General features: G+C 41.0%; 1 protein-coding gene and 1 long non-coding RNA gene across 4 annotated transcripts in view; both read right to left on the reverse strand.

Annotated features, from left to right (window-relative positions):
- The window catches only part of csmd2 (CUB and Sushi multiple domains 2), a 172,471-nt gene extending 163,662 nt beyond the window's left edge, over nucleotides 1–8,809 (reverse strand). The window contains exon 1 of the mRNA XM_086062042.1: nucleotides 8,053–8,809. Within this exon, the coding sequence (XP_085918168.1) occupies nucleotides 8,053–8,218 (166 nt within the window). The 5' untranslated portion in view covers nucleotides 8,219–8,809. The remainder of the gene's footprint in view (nucleotides 1–8,052) is intronic.
- Nucleotides 8,810–10,217: 1,408 nt separating this feature from the next.
- Nucleotides 10,218–14,299, reverse strand: part of LOC147157667 (uncharacterized) — a 102,252-nt gene continuing 98,170 nt past the window's right edge. Inside the window, exon 5 of one of the 3 annotated variants that reach the window (XR_015091072.1) lies at nucleotides 10,218–11,038. This is a non-coding gene — a long non-coding RNA (uncharacterized LOC147157667). Of the gene's footprint in view, nucleotides 11,052–14,279 lie in introns of those variants that run through there. The other 2 variants (XR_015091070.1, XR_015091071.1) reach the window with 2 other exon arrangements.

Raw genomic sequence — 14,299 nt, forward strand, 5'->3', positions numbered from 1 at the left:
TTTGCCCTTCACTCCCAAAAACGTATTTAGACGTTGTATTTTTTTATTTTGTTATGCAAGAACATACAGAAGGCTTTGATGCAGCTTCTGACATGAAGTGGTGGCTTAAAGCAATGACAGTTATTACAAAAAAAACGGCCAGCAGGTGGCAGCAGAGTATAAGAGATTAGCCAGCGCCATGTTGCAACAAGCTCTTTTTAACAAAGTTAAATTCCACATTCCAGGAATGTGAATATTGATTAAACTTAGCTATATTCTAATGCTAATTGCCGCAAAACGGAAAAAGATACAAACACGCTTTTTTTTCCTGATAAAAGAAGAGACTCTAATTTTTATTTTGGGGGTGTTTCTATAGCAATAAAACACAATCTTGTGTGGGCCTTGCAAACTCAGTCAAAATCTAGTAAAACAGCCGGAAGAAAGCGAGCGCTCCAAATTGATCATTTACTTATTGTTAAATAGACTTAGCTAGATTTAGACTTATTGTAAGCTAACATGTGGCTGGTGTGTCCCAAAGGAGACCAAAAATGGAAGTATGAGAATTTTACCTGAAGCCTGTGATATATTGACACAGAGTAGGAGTGGTATGGGTCTCTCAACCTGAAGGTTCTGTTGAGGGTTTTTTTGTTTTTGTTTTTAATATTTTACTCTCTTCCAAGTATAACATTGACTCTGTTTAGACTGGGACCGAATATAGTCTTTTTCAGAGTAAAATTTACCGTGAACCTACAAATTGCCTGATAAAAAATGTTAAACTTTCAATTTAGACATTGGTAAACTGTTTGGAATTTACAACAACAACAACAACAAAAAACAATCCCAGACAAGCCCCCAATTTGCTACGACCATCTCTGCTAGAGAAAATGGAAGTAACACAAACCAATGTTTTAACCCTCGTAACGTAATGTAATGTTTTAATCCTCTTTTAACCACTCAAAATGTACAGTGGCATCAGACCTATCCATACATCTCTCTAAAAAAAAAAAGACCTGTCCATACATGCATAGTATTTATTTATTTATTTATTTGACATGCCCTCTATGAACAACAAAAGCAATATTGTGCTGCTATGAAATTGGAATATTTTATATGATGTCATTAGAGCCTTGAATATGTTAATAAATCAGAACAACAACATTTTTTAGGAACTCTCATTTTTTTTGACAATGGCAATTTTCAATGGTTTTACCCCAATCGCCGGCGACAGCAGCAAACCAGGAACGAACGTGAAACCAGTCAACCAATCAGAAGCAGAAGTCGAATTTGCATATGCAGACAAGGCAAACGAATCAATCACACAATAGGGCCAACGCCCTCTTAATAGTTACTTTGCATCTCTGCATTGTCTTTTTTTCCTGCTTATTGGCACAATCTCCACAAATATTCTGTATTCCAGACACTCCCGAGTTTTGAATACAAATGTTGGGTTAAGCGTTTCTCAGCTCCCCTTCCCTGCGTTTATTGCTCACCGGTGAACGCGAAGAGCAGATGGGAGATAGCATGCAACGGAGCATGCGGCAGATTGGAGATTGAATGTAGCAGGAGGACAGGTGGGAGAGAGGTGAGATGAAGCAATGGCAGCGGTAAATGCATCGGACATATGGGAGTGCTTGTCCAATGTTTTGGCCAATATGTCCTACGGGAGATCAATAGGGACATCATTTTAGGAGCATGCCTCCACGAGAATGTAGATTTTGGATAAAACATAAAAGACTTCTGTAAAATGCAGTAATACACCGACATCAGTGCCTTGGTATGCTTTTACTTTGAAGTTGTTTATGGCAGTCCACGGTGGTGTGTGGCGGCGAACTTAATCCCGACTGGAAGTTGGATTGTTGGAGTTCAGTTTAAGTTTAAACTGTTTCCACCAACACTAAGATGTCATCCTGAACTCACGTTTAATCTTTAATTAAGGACACTTTAAAAAAAAAATGTAACCCAATGAATTACGAATGTGGCGCCTGTTCCAAGCGTTAGCGGTTAGTCGCTAACAGTTAGCCTCTGAGTTTCTCAAATGTGCTCTTATAGCCGGCAAAATCACTACTTTGATTTTGATGTCTCTCACTTTTAACTTTATTTAAAAAAATTAAGTTGACTATCAAAAAAATATAATCAATAGGTTTGTTATTAACTCTTTGACTGGCATAAACGTTATAAAACGTTTAGCATAAACCTAGGGAAGGGCGCCGAGGACGTTAAAAGACGTCCCCTATGTTTTTTTTTTTTTTTTTCAAAAACGGGTGCAGGAAAGCCTTGGGCAGCTGTGCTGAAAGTATCAGGCAGATCTGATTAGTCAAAGACTCGTTTTGGCCCCTAGAGGGCAGCGATGACTCTCTTTGCACAAGGTTGGATGGGCCGCCCACCGTGGGCGTCAGTAGAAGACGTGAGGCGGAGCTAGAGTGTTGAGGAGACATGGCTGAATAAGCCCACAATGGCTGCCCAAGCAACCGGTTGCAAGCAGCTCACGCTTGAGCATTTTTTTCAAAGACGGAAAGCATCAATCAATACTAAAAAGCGCATTGATGTCAACGATGATGATGACTCCGAGCTCTACGCCAAAGTTGGAAGCTTTGGCGTGACTGTTATGAACACGTAGTAAGCCTCACCGGCTAAGCGCGGCTAGCGCGGCTAGCGCTGCTAAGGCCGGAAAACGCGCACAATAGCCGGCCGGGTACTTCTGCACAAGCGGACATTCGATCGGACGATGGAGAGTAGTCGAAAAGCATCGACCAATGCACATTGATGATGATGATGATGGTCACTCCCGAGGTTGACGCCGGAGTTGGAAGCTATACGCGGCCGTTATTCTCTCGTCATAAAGCCTCACCGGCTAGCGCTGCTAACGCCGGAAAACGCGGAGCTGCACAAGCGGACATTCGATCGGACAATGAAGAGTACCCCGAGTCCAATGCATATTCATCGGAGGAGCGGGTACAGTCTGATCACGGAGAAGACACTGTTTCTGGACTACGATGCCACCATGAATGGAGTGGATAAAATGGATCAGAACATCTCCTACCACCCGGTATAGCAACTGAAGGACGCGAGGAAGCGAGACGTAACACCACCGTAACGTAACCGTAGCATGATCCTGATATTAGACTTGATGACACACTGCAGTATATACTTGCTATTCCCCGGAAAAAAACGGCCGGCAAGAAAGTGGCGCACGCGAAGAGGCAATCTTGTGCAAATGCTGTTGCGTCTCCTTGCACGCAGGAGAGTGTTACAAAAAGAAAAACTGTCGTTGAAACATCCACATATTTGTAAATAGCACCACAGTTGCACACATTTGTAAATAGTTTGCCAAATTGTTGTCAAATTGTTACACTGTTGAATGTAAATAAACGTATTTTGCTATCAAAAAACACTTTTTCATTCTTGGTGGTAGTGTTTTATAGAAGTAAAGCACTATTTAGGTGTTTGTGGCATCATTCATGGACAAAAAGAAGTGTCAAATTCACTAGAATGCATGAAATAATATCGTTTCACTAAAAGCTTGATTTCTCCATATTTTGGTCCAAAACAGGCGAAATTGGGTCAAACTAACCATTTTCTATTGTTGATTACTAAAGAACGGAATAAGGTAGAAACAAACTTTTTTTTCTGATGAAAGATGAAAGTCCAATCTTTCATTTGGTAGTACGTGTGTTTCCATAGTCCAAACAGAACATTTTCTGTGGACCTTGAAAGATCAGTCAAAATGCTTAAATCGGCTGGCACTGGCGGCATCCCTTTTCTGAAAACGTCTGGCAGTCAAAGAGTTAAGTTAAATAATTTCCATTGGGTTATCTGTATACCCCAAAAAAATTCTATATTTTCAGCCCTAACTGGAAGTTAGATGATATATTTTAGAACAAGACTTGCGCTGGCATAATGGCTGGAAAATTAGTTGCAATGCAATATAGTCCTGGAATTTTTGGGCCAATTTTCTAACTAACACCATTTCAGTCATGCCATCACAAGGGCTGCCACCGATGGCGACATATCAACGGTGTGCGTCAATGATAAGGTTTTAATTAAGTGTTGATATTATCGCTTTTTAAATTGCACAATGACGTTAATAACATAATCAGTCAGTGTCACGTTAATCTAATTTCTGTTGATGGACCTGATACAGCAACTAAGATTAATGAAAGTAAGAGTAACAGTACTTAATAATAATAGTAAAAACACGGCAGATCAGCAAGTCTGACCGAGATTTGCCTTCAGTTGACTTCCGCTGGCACATTCCCTTCATTTAAATGAGTCGCATTTGCTTAATTTACTATGAAATTAGACGCAGAAATCTGATCAGATCTTGTCAGATAGGCTTCTAAAGTGTGACTGTGTCTAATTGGGGGTGCAAAGCCATAAAAAACATTGGAGAAATCCCAATTTCAAGAGCCAGCTTGTGATCCAGCGAGCAGCAGCTGCTTTGCTGGGCTTGTTGGCTGCTCGAACTATCCATGGTCCTGAAAATTAGTGTGGCAATTTTACGTTTTGTACAAAAGCTAATGCTGACACAATTATTGGGTTATTCAAAAGACTTACTTTTTTATTTATTTATTTATGTATTTATTTATTTTAGTTGAAGGTCCATAAGACTTATTCAGTAATTTCATTCATACGTTTTCGGCCACATGAGCTATCCATGGTCCTGAATTGCACTTGCAGTACATCAGACATCAACACTTGCCAAAAACAGTGCTTGAACTTGTAGTAGTAGTAGTATTAGTAATTGAAGTCGTTTGTTAAATGTTCGCCTGATATTTGAACGTTTTCTCTTGTCACGAGGAAATTTTTGACATGTTCAAAATCTACTTGCAACAAGAAAAAAAAAACATTAAAACTGTTAGTGAATGTTGATTTCACATTAGGGTTCGTTATGACCACTTAACGTCCGCTAAATATTCACCAGTGTCTGGTGAATATTTAGCGAATGCTGCGACCTTGAACGAACCCTGATGTGAAATCAACATGTGTTAGCTCATTCAAGGTCGCAACATTCGCTAAATGTTTGTCTAATGTTTTAGCAGTTTTTCTTGTTGCAAAGATATTTTTAACATGTTAAAAAAAATTACGGTTTTCTAAGACAAAACATTGAAACAGTTGGAGAATGTCTGGTGAAATGTTTAGCAAATGCTGCGACCTTGAACGAACCCTGACGTGAAATCAACATGTGTTAGCTCATTCAAGGTCGCAACATTGTCTAAATGTTCGCCTAATGTTTTAACAGTTTTTCTTGCCGCGAAGACATTTTTAACGTTATCTTTTTTAACATGTCAGAAATTTTCTTGCGACAAGAAAATCGATTAAAACATCAGCCAAACATTTAGCCAACATTGCGACCTTGAACGAACCCCGACGTCGCAAATGTTCGTCTCACAGTGGTATATGGGCTTAAAACGAAGCATTTTCGGAAAAAAATAACAATGAACAAACCTGCTCTAAAAACAAATGAATGAAAACTAAAGGACTATTAGAGAAAAAAATGAAAAATCCTGCGCCTGTTCTATGACTGTGCAAATACAAGCCAATGCTGTGACGTTCAAGAAAAATCTTCCAGCCTGTACAGCATTTCTGCGTGTTGCATCATCATCATCATCATCACAGCACGCAAAAAAAAAACACGCAGCGTGATCAGACACCTGACTGCAGACGTCATCCTCACTCAACCTCCCTCGGCCTCAGGTTCTCCCCTCCGCGGGTTTGAGCTCGATTACCGTTTATTGAGCGACAGGTCCTGCGGGAAGGTTGTTTTTGATCGCTTGCAGCTCTCTTTGACACATCTCTATCTCGACACCTCTTGAGAGCGAGCACACAGAGAGGCGGCGATATTGTTTGACAAATGAATACCTTTTATGCACCCGAGGCGAGACGACTGTGAAGAAGATTTTGCTTGTTTGAATGAGTCTCATGTTGGGACAGCATACACGGGGGCCATAGGCATGATTTTGTCCGTCTCGCTCTCAGCTAACGTGTAGGACTCTGGTGCCCCTTAATGGGGGGATGGGGCAACTGCCGGTGGCTCTTATGCAGGGACGCCTGCACTAACACTACGAGTGTTCACAGATAAGCAAGGTCTGCGTTTCTCCAGTGGATTCAACTGAAGACTTCAAACAAATAGCAAGTTTGGTCACCTGGTGGGTGGAATTACATTTCAATCAGAGAATCGCTGCATGTTTCGCTCGCTTGTGGATTTTGTGCCGAGAGTTTGAGTTGTACTGCTATCAAATCCACTATTAACTATAAAAGACAACATCCAACATCCTATCCAGCCTGTTTCAGATATGTCCCTCCTCCAACACGCCTGATTCGTAAGATTAGGATCACAAGGGTGGCTAGGGGTGCTCGAGGACCGGACTTGGGCAACCCTGATGTACAATATATGATCTACAGCAGGAGTCTCCAAGTCTGGCCCGTGAGAGACCCTATCCAGCCTGTTTGAGATGTTTCCCTCTTCCACCACACCTGATTCATATGACTAGGATCATTATCAGGCCTCTACAAAGCTTGCTGATGAGTTGAACATCTGATTCAGGTGTGTTGAAGGAGGGGGCATCTAAAACAGGCTGGATAGGGGTGCTCGAGGACCGGACTTGGGCACCCCTGAAGTACAATATGTGATCTAGAGTAGGGGTCTCCAAGTCAGTTTTGATGTTGCCATCCTCCAACACACCTGATTGATATTGATCAGGATCATTATCAGACTTCTGCAATGTTTGCTGATGAGTTGATCATTTGATTCAGGTCTGCTAGAGTGGGGAGACTAAAACAGACTGGATCGGCACCAAATGATCGAGAGCAGGGGTCGCCAAGTCTGGTCCTTGAGAACCACTATCCATCCTATTGCGATGTATCCATCCTCCGACACACCTGATTGAAATGATCGGATCAGGCTTCTGCAATGTTTGCTGATGAGTTGATCATTTGTTTCAGGACCGGACTTGGGCATCCCTGATGTACATTTTATGATGTAGAGCAAGGGTCTCCAAATCCGGTCATCAAGAGCCCATACCCTCCTCCAAAACATCTGAATCAAATGATCAATTAAGCAATTTCAACAGAAGCCTGATAATGATCCTGATCATATGAATCAAGTGTGTTGGAGGAGGGAAATATTTCATAGGCTGAATAGACCGGATTTGGAGACCCCTGTCAGACTTCTACAAAGCTTGTGGATGAGTTGTTCCTTTGATTCAGGTGTGTTGGAGGAGGCATACATCTAAAACAGGCTGGATAGAGGATCTGGAGGACCAGACTTGGGCACCCCTGATGGACATTTTATGATCTAGAGCAGGGGTCTCCAAGTCTGGTCCACAAGAACCAATGCCCTCCTCCAACACACCTGGATCAAATAATCAGGATCATTATCGGGGTTCTTTGGGGCTTGCTGGTGGGTTGATTATTTGATTCAGGTGTTTTGGAGGAGGGCATTGGCTCTTGAGGACCAGACTTAGAGATCAACCCATCGGCAAACTCAAAAGAACCCTGATAATGATCCCGATTATTTGATTCAGGTGTGTTGGATGATGGAAACATCTAAAACAGGCTGCAAAGACTAAATGAGCAATATCAAAATGTAAAAATAGAAAGACTCATCATTTATTAAAAATAAATGATCTGTTGACTGCTCGCCAGCAAGACTTTGAAATGAATGCGCGAGAGAAAAACAATTGGGGGATCTTCTGACGTCTGAAGGAAGATTCAAAAGAAAGACACCCCCTCTCCCTGGATGCCGAACGCCTACTTGCACGCTTCTTCTTTTTTAACATCACCCTCCTCACTGCAGGTGGGGGGGACGACACAATCAGCTTTTTAAGTTGTCCATTGTCGGGGGGAGGGGGGGGGACCTCGTGTTGCAATTCAACAGTTACCAAAAATAGACTGTATATAAACGCAGCGCATTTTTAAGGCAATGAATGGCTGAGTGTGTGCGTGTGGTGCTGATTTGCATTCAGTCGGTGGCTGTGTTGGGGGGTGGGAGGGGGGGGGGGTTGTGGGGTTGAAGCCTGCCGCATTTTACACGACTTCGGCTCTTCTAGGGGGGGGGGGGGGGGGGAGACTCACCCTCTACCGATGCGCTCAGAAGCCCCATATAGAGCACAAGCATCACCCGGCTCCACTGCCGCCCTCTCATGACGGCAAAAATCCCAAATCCGTCTCCGAACAGGCGAGCGCATTCCGCTCCCTTCGCGGGTCCCGCTGCCCCGTCCCGACTCGAAGCGGCGTCCATGGCAAAAAAAAGCTCGACACTATCGTGATAGTTCTCAGACGGTCAGAAAATTGTGATTCACTCGGTGTGGGTGCTGAGAAAAATCCCAATGCATGGAGGAGGAGGAGGCTCGGATCTCGCAGCTGGATTGAAGCATGTCTTGCAGGCGCCGAACGGCTCAGTCCGTTTGAACAGGGGAGTAGATTTCACACCTGGGGAAACGGTGGGGTGGGGGCGGGTGGCTCTGCAAAAGCAAATGATACGCTTCAAGTGGAAGCTGGTCGACCCCACGCGCGTCCAAATCGCGCCGATCTCTCGCCTGCTCCGCGTCAAAAGAAGATGAACGTTCCTCCTCCGGTTTGCCGCGCAGCTCCTAAATCTCCATCCAGACCGTCACCATTTGCAGGCATGATAATCCACCTTAATTAAACTACATTCACGTGCAAATGAGCGGACACCGATGGAGTGTCGTGATCCGGGAACGGCGGCATAAAAACCCGTTGCGGAAAGTTCTGGGCCCAGCATCTGTGTGCAGAAATGATGGGAGAATCTGCAGGTTGTAGAGTTGGTATTCCCAGGATGGTTTAACGTGGCGTCTGACAGCGTCGCCTCGGCTCCGTGTGACGCCAAGATCAGACTGCAGACCTTCTCTCTCCTCTCACCCCCCCACCCCCCTCTCTCTCTCTCTCTCTCTCTCTCTCGCTTAGCCTACTCTTGCTCGCCTCTCAACACGTGGGCATTGCAACATTATAAAATAGTTTATGAGACTATATCATAACGTTAAATAAACTTTCAATTGGGCATTTTTTTCACTCATTCACTGCCATTGACGGCTATAGACGCCATAAAAATAATTTAAATTATTTATATTAGTTTAACATTTTTTTCCCCACTTTTGCTAACAAGAGTATGAAAACCTAAAAAAAAATGATTGTAAATTTAGAACAGATATAACATGTGTGATTAATCGTTAGTTAACTAGTGAAGTCATGTGATTAATTATGATAAAAAAAAATCGCCTAACGGGCCTAATTAGAAAAATTATATTAAAAATAGCGTTTCATCGTAATTAATCACATGCTAATTTCATATCTCTTATAAATGTACAATAAAAAAAATTCTAGGTTTTCATAAACAATGAAATTAAATGGAAAAAAATGTTAAACTAATAGAAATAGTTCACATAAATGTTTTATGTCTATAGTCATCAATGGCAGGGAATGAGTTTTAATATGCAGTAATTCAATTAATAGCCTACTTTAGAGCAAAACATGACGTTAAGTCTTACATATATGGAGGTGCATCAATTAATCGCTTATCAAATGAATTGATAGTTATCTTTGAGAATGCTCAAGAAAACATTTTTATTTTGGATTTCAGATTACCCAAATGCTCAGATTTGAGCTTCTCACGAGTGCTCTTGGAATATTATCCACTTTCTGTAGTCCTCCATGAAAGTGGACCAAGTATCTTGGGCTGTGTCCGATTGCACACACTTCAGTAGCCTATACTTCCCATAATAGTGCACTACAAAGGGTTCACACCATTTTGTAGGGGTGTCCAATTTTCCAAATGAAAAAATACAGTGCACTCAAAATGACCCACAGTGCACTTTGAAAGGCAGTGAAGAAAAAAGTATGAAAAAAAATAGTGAAAGTGATAATCAAAGCGATACAGTAACTATAAATTACAAAAAATAATTAACATTTGAGTTGAAAATATGTAGGGAAAGGAAATAAAACATAACATTTTTATTCACAATAAATACAGTAGTCAGGAGATTTATGACAAGTACGGTGGGCACATGATATGCAGGGCTGAGTGTCTATTCTAAGTTCTTCAATCGTTTTGATTTCGATTCACGAGAGTTCAGTTCGATTTAGATTTTTCCCGATTCGATGCAATTCATTTCAGTTCAATCCGATAGATTAAATATAGAACAGAAAAATTCTTCTTAAAAGTCAAGGGCATGATAAAAACTCCACAAATAGTAAATTCCAAAGTAAATGTTGTGGCGGCAGCAACTGGTCAAATGATTTAGTTTATTAATAAAAGTAACACATGTTATAATCAGTTAAGTGTTACACAAACATTGACATCAGCAAGGATGAAATAATTGTAAATACAAACTTGAAATATTCTGAATTGTCTTTAAGTGCAAAGAGTCAGGTCTTTCATAAATTTAAGAAAATACTTTTAAATTAATGTGAACAGTAAATTTCAAGAAAACAGTAATAATACAAAAAATGCCTTTAAAATTCAATTTCCGTACGAATTTATGGGGAAAATTTAAATAATCGATTCATGATTTTATGAATCGATATTGGGCTCGAAAAGGAATATCGATTATTCGATTTTTTTAAATATTTTTTTTTATATGCGACAGGGAGCAAGAGTGAGCTGAGTGACAACTATATTGTGTGGGACTATATATTGAATTGGGGGATAGGGGTGGACATTCAGACACAGCCTTGTTGTTGGATCAAAAGACAACACTTGTTTTTACTTTGGAAAGCAATTAAAAACACATTTTTCCATTTTATGACATATTACGGACCACAATTAAAGATGTGCCGTTTACTCATTATGCACCACCTCTGCAAGCATCGATCCAACAGTCGAGCTCTAGTCATTCCCTGCAGCATATACAGAGTGTTCATGCATACTTCTTCTATGGTATAATTTTTCAGCTCGTCCAGGGTGGCAGGAAGACGGTACATAAACCTTGCTCAATAAAGAAAGCGGTCACATGCAGTTAGGTCCGGCGACGTTGCAGGCGCACTTGCAGAACACCTGATCGTCTTATCCAGCACGGTCCATCAATCTGTTTGGCAGCTGCTCCTGGAGAAATCTCCTGACATTGAAATACCATTGTGGCATCATATTGTTGATTTTTTATTTTTTTTTCCATTCACACAATAATTCTATTTCATCAATAACAATAATGGATCATCATCATATTAGAGGCTCCAGCTATGACCAATGTGTCATTCAGTCAGCGGAATGGAAATCAGTTTGACATAGATATGCTCACGTCGGGTTCACTAATCGTGAAATTAGTGTTTAATAGTCCGGAACGTCCATTGGTGAAACTGAATGTCATTTCCACCTCTTGCATATGGCCGCGATGATTAGTTTTCCGCAATGCGCCGTGCGTGATAATGAAATGTGCACTGGCCTCCAACCTCCGGGATCATAAACAGTCCCACAACACTGGATTCAACTTCTTGCACTACTCACACATTCGGTAAGAAAAACTACAGATTAATTGTATGAATTCACGTGAGACGACATATATTAACTTTTTTCCTGCCGTTAACGTTAATCAACGAAATACCAACGAGTATCGCCATCAACGTTAATTGAAGTCAACTACGTTTTTTGTTTTTTTCCTTCAATGGACAGCGCATCGTCTTGGGCAACTCTGGTTTCATGAATGAACTGTAAAAAAAAAACACCCACTAACTCATTCACTGCCAGCCCAGTAAAAATCAATCGTTTGACATCTATAGCCGTCATTGGTAGCGAATGTGCTAACTATTGCCAGCAGATGGCAGCGTTGTATCTCTTAGGAACTACGTTTTCAAGGATGTTGTGAATTATCAAAGCCTTTGTAACTAAACAAAAAATATTAGTGTCAAAGTCACTGTATGAAATCTTGTCACAAAATGGTTGTTTTCTTATTTCCATTATAGCTTGGTGTTACTCAAATGACCTATTTTCAAATGGAGATAACTAAGGAACAGAATAAGAATCATACTTTTGTTTTCTAATGGGAGAATGGAATCCAATCTTTCATATGGTATCCACCATGTTTACATAGTCATCGCACACAATATTCTGTTTGCCTTGACAGATGAGTGAAAATGCTCGAAATCGGCTGGCATTATCGGGGTTGTCTTTTTGGATGACGTTCAGCAGTAAAAGCGATACCCCAACCGCCACGAACAAAAAAATTATAGTGCTGTACTGGATCAGCTGCATCAGCCGTTAGTCATCGCCAACATTAGTGCCGACTTTGAAAACATCTCATGGTGCAATCACTACTCTCCACGGAGCAAAAAAACAAACAAAAAAAATATGGATCCCAGCAACATTTTAAAGTGCTTTATTACCGTCATCGATATCCAACTGACGGGACACATATAGGCTTGCAATGCAGACAGTTTTAGGGCAAGAATAGTCTAGTGCCTGTACTGTAAAGTATTTCTTTATGGCTAACCAGTTGACAGGAAAATATTAAGGGACATTTTGTACAAAAAGTGCTGCCGATGGCGGTAGATATTATTGAGCACAGGCAGGTGCATTTGATTTGTTACTGTATTCATGCTGCCCGCTATTGGGGACATTTCTGTGCCATATAATTACACTGAATGGCGCTGATGAGACTTTTGAAATGTTTCGACCGGAGACTAAGTGCGTCACATGCTCTTGAGAGAGTGAAAGAAATGCTGGAATGAACTTAGTGACACCGCTTCCATGGCACTGAAATGTTGGACGAATGGACGAATAACATATGGACAATTTAAAAAAAATCAAAAAAATCCAGTCTTGGCGGAAAGGAAAAGATAGTGGCCGAATTGTTTGGTGTAGCAGCCTGATCGATGGGCTGTTACTAATGCAAGGCTGTCAGAAACGAAGCATGTTTAAGGGGGGACGTGAATGGAGGCGGTTTGCAGAAATTGGACTTGCGCATGTGAGCCGATGCTCCTTTTGACGTCTGCTCGTGTAAATGAGTGAGCGGTGGAGACGGGCCAAATATCTTCCCTCTTGACATTCATCTCGCTTCGCAGTGCTAATAACGTCGGTTCCCGGGCTGTTGCTAGGCTACATAGGTTGGTTTGGTCTCTGGCATGGTTTTCGAAAGACTCCATGTTGATGTTTGTGTATGTTGATCTTTGATTTTGATGTAACTGACTCAAACGCGGTCTGAACACTATGAACTCCATTAGATAGATAGATAGATACGAGCTAGTAATAGAGCTAAGTAGCTAGCTAGATACTGTACTTTAATGATCAAAAAGGAGAATTTGCTGTAAAGTAGCTGAAAACTAAAGTACAAATAAAGTAGTGAAAGAGTGAGAAACCACCAATGGGATTAAACTGACAATGAAAGAATCTGCTTTGAGGTGGGTGCATATTACTTTGTGGATGACTCACTCAATGAATCAATAGTTTTAACCAGAAACCATATTTGAACCTTGGCTTTGTTCAAATGTCACATTAATATTTAAACAAAACACACACAAAAAAAAAAAAAAGCTGTTAGATTTCTGGATATAAGCAAAGGGAGTTTTACTGCACAAATTATCATAATCTGTTTGAGGGAATTAGTTGTAATGCATTACCGCTGAGTCAGCAGCAACTTGCCAACTGTTGAAGATTTTGGCTGACATAGGGCTCACATTTTGGATCAAATGTAATTTGGCTCCATAATAGAAATGGCATGGTTGAAATAGCAGCAAGAGACTACGCAACTATGACAGGATGACAATTGGCGTCGGGTTACTTTTCGACGATACTGCAGCGTAGGTGTTTCGCAAAAAGCAATTTTTGCAAATGGATTTTTCCTGAAGATGTAACTGCGTTTTCGCACTCTGCTTCCGTTCTATATCTGAATATGCAGTCAGTTCAGGGATCGTATCTCTTCATTTATTCATTGGGGTTGCCTCTGCACAGCCTCCCATGCAATTTGCAAAGGAATACCTTCAAACTACACCTCATCGACACTCGCTTGTCTTTTAAACTAGTTTAGCATTGATTCCCGCATTTTTGTTCCTCGAGCAAATTACTTACTTGTACTTCTCTTCTCCACCTTCTGGGCTTCCTCAATGTGCAATCACTTGTACCCTTCTAATCCCTTATTTAATCTCGTCTCGCCCTCCCTTGCAAATTACAACCCGGTTCATCAAACGATCTTTCTTGCAAGATTTCACATATAACTTCATCTAAGCAATGACTGAGAAACCAACTTGTAAGAAGTTGTGTTTGTTTTTGACAAAGACTTACATCAAAAAGAGCCTGTTTTAAAGCAGACATCTTGCCTACCGTAATATTGTATTGATAATATTGTATTTGTAATATGCGTTTGTGAGACAAACT

Source organism: Leptonotus elevatus, chromosome 19 (assembly GCF_054856555.1).
Source record: "Leptonotus elevatus isolate MCC_2025b chromosome 19, RoL_Lele_1.0, whole genome shotgun sequence".
NCBI lineage: Eukaryota > Metazoa > Chordata > Actinopteri > Syngnathiformes > Syngnathidae > Leptonotus > Leptonotus elevatus.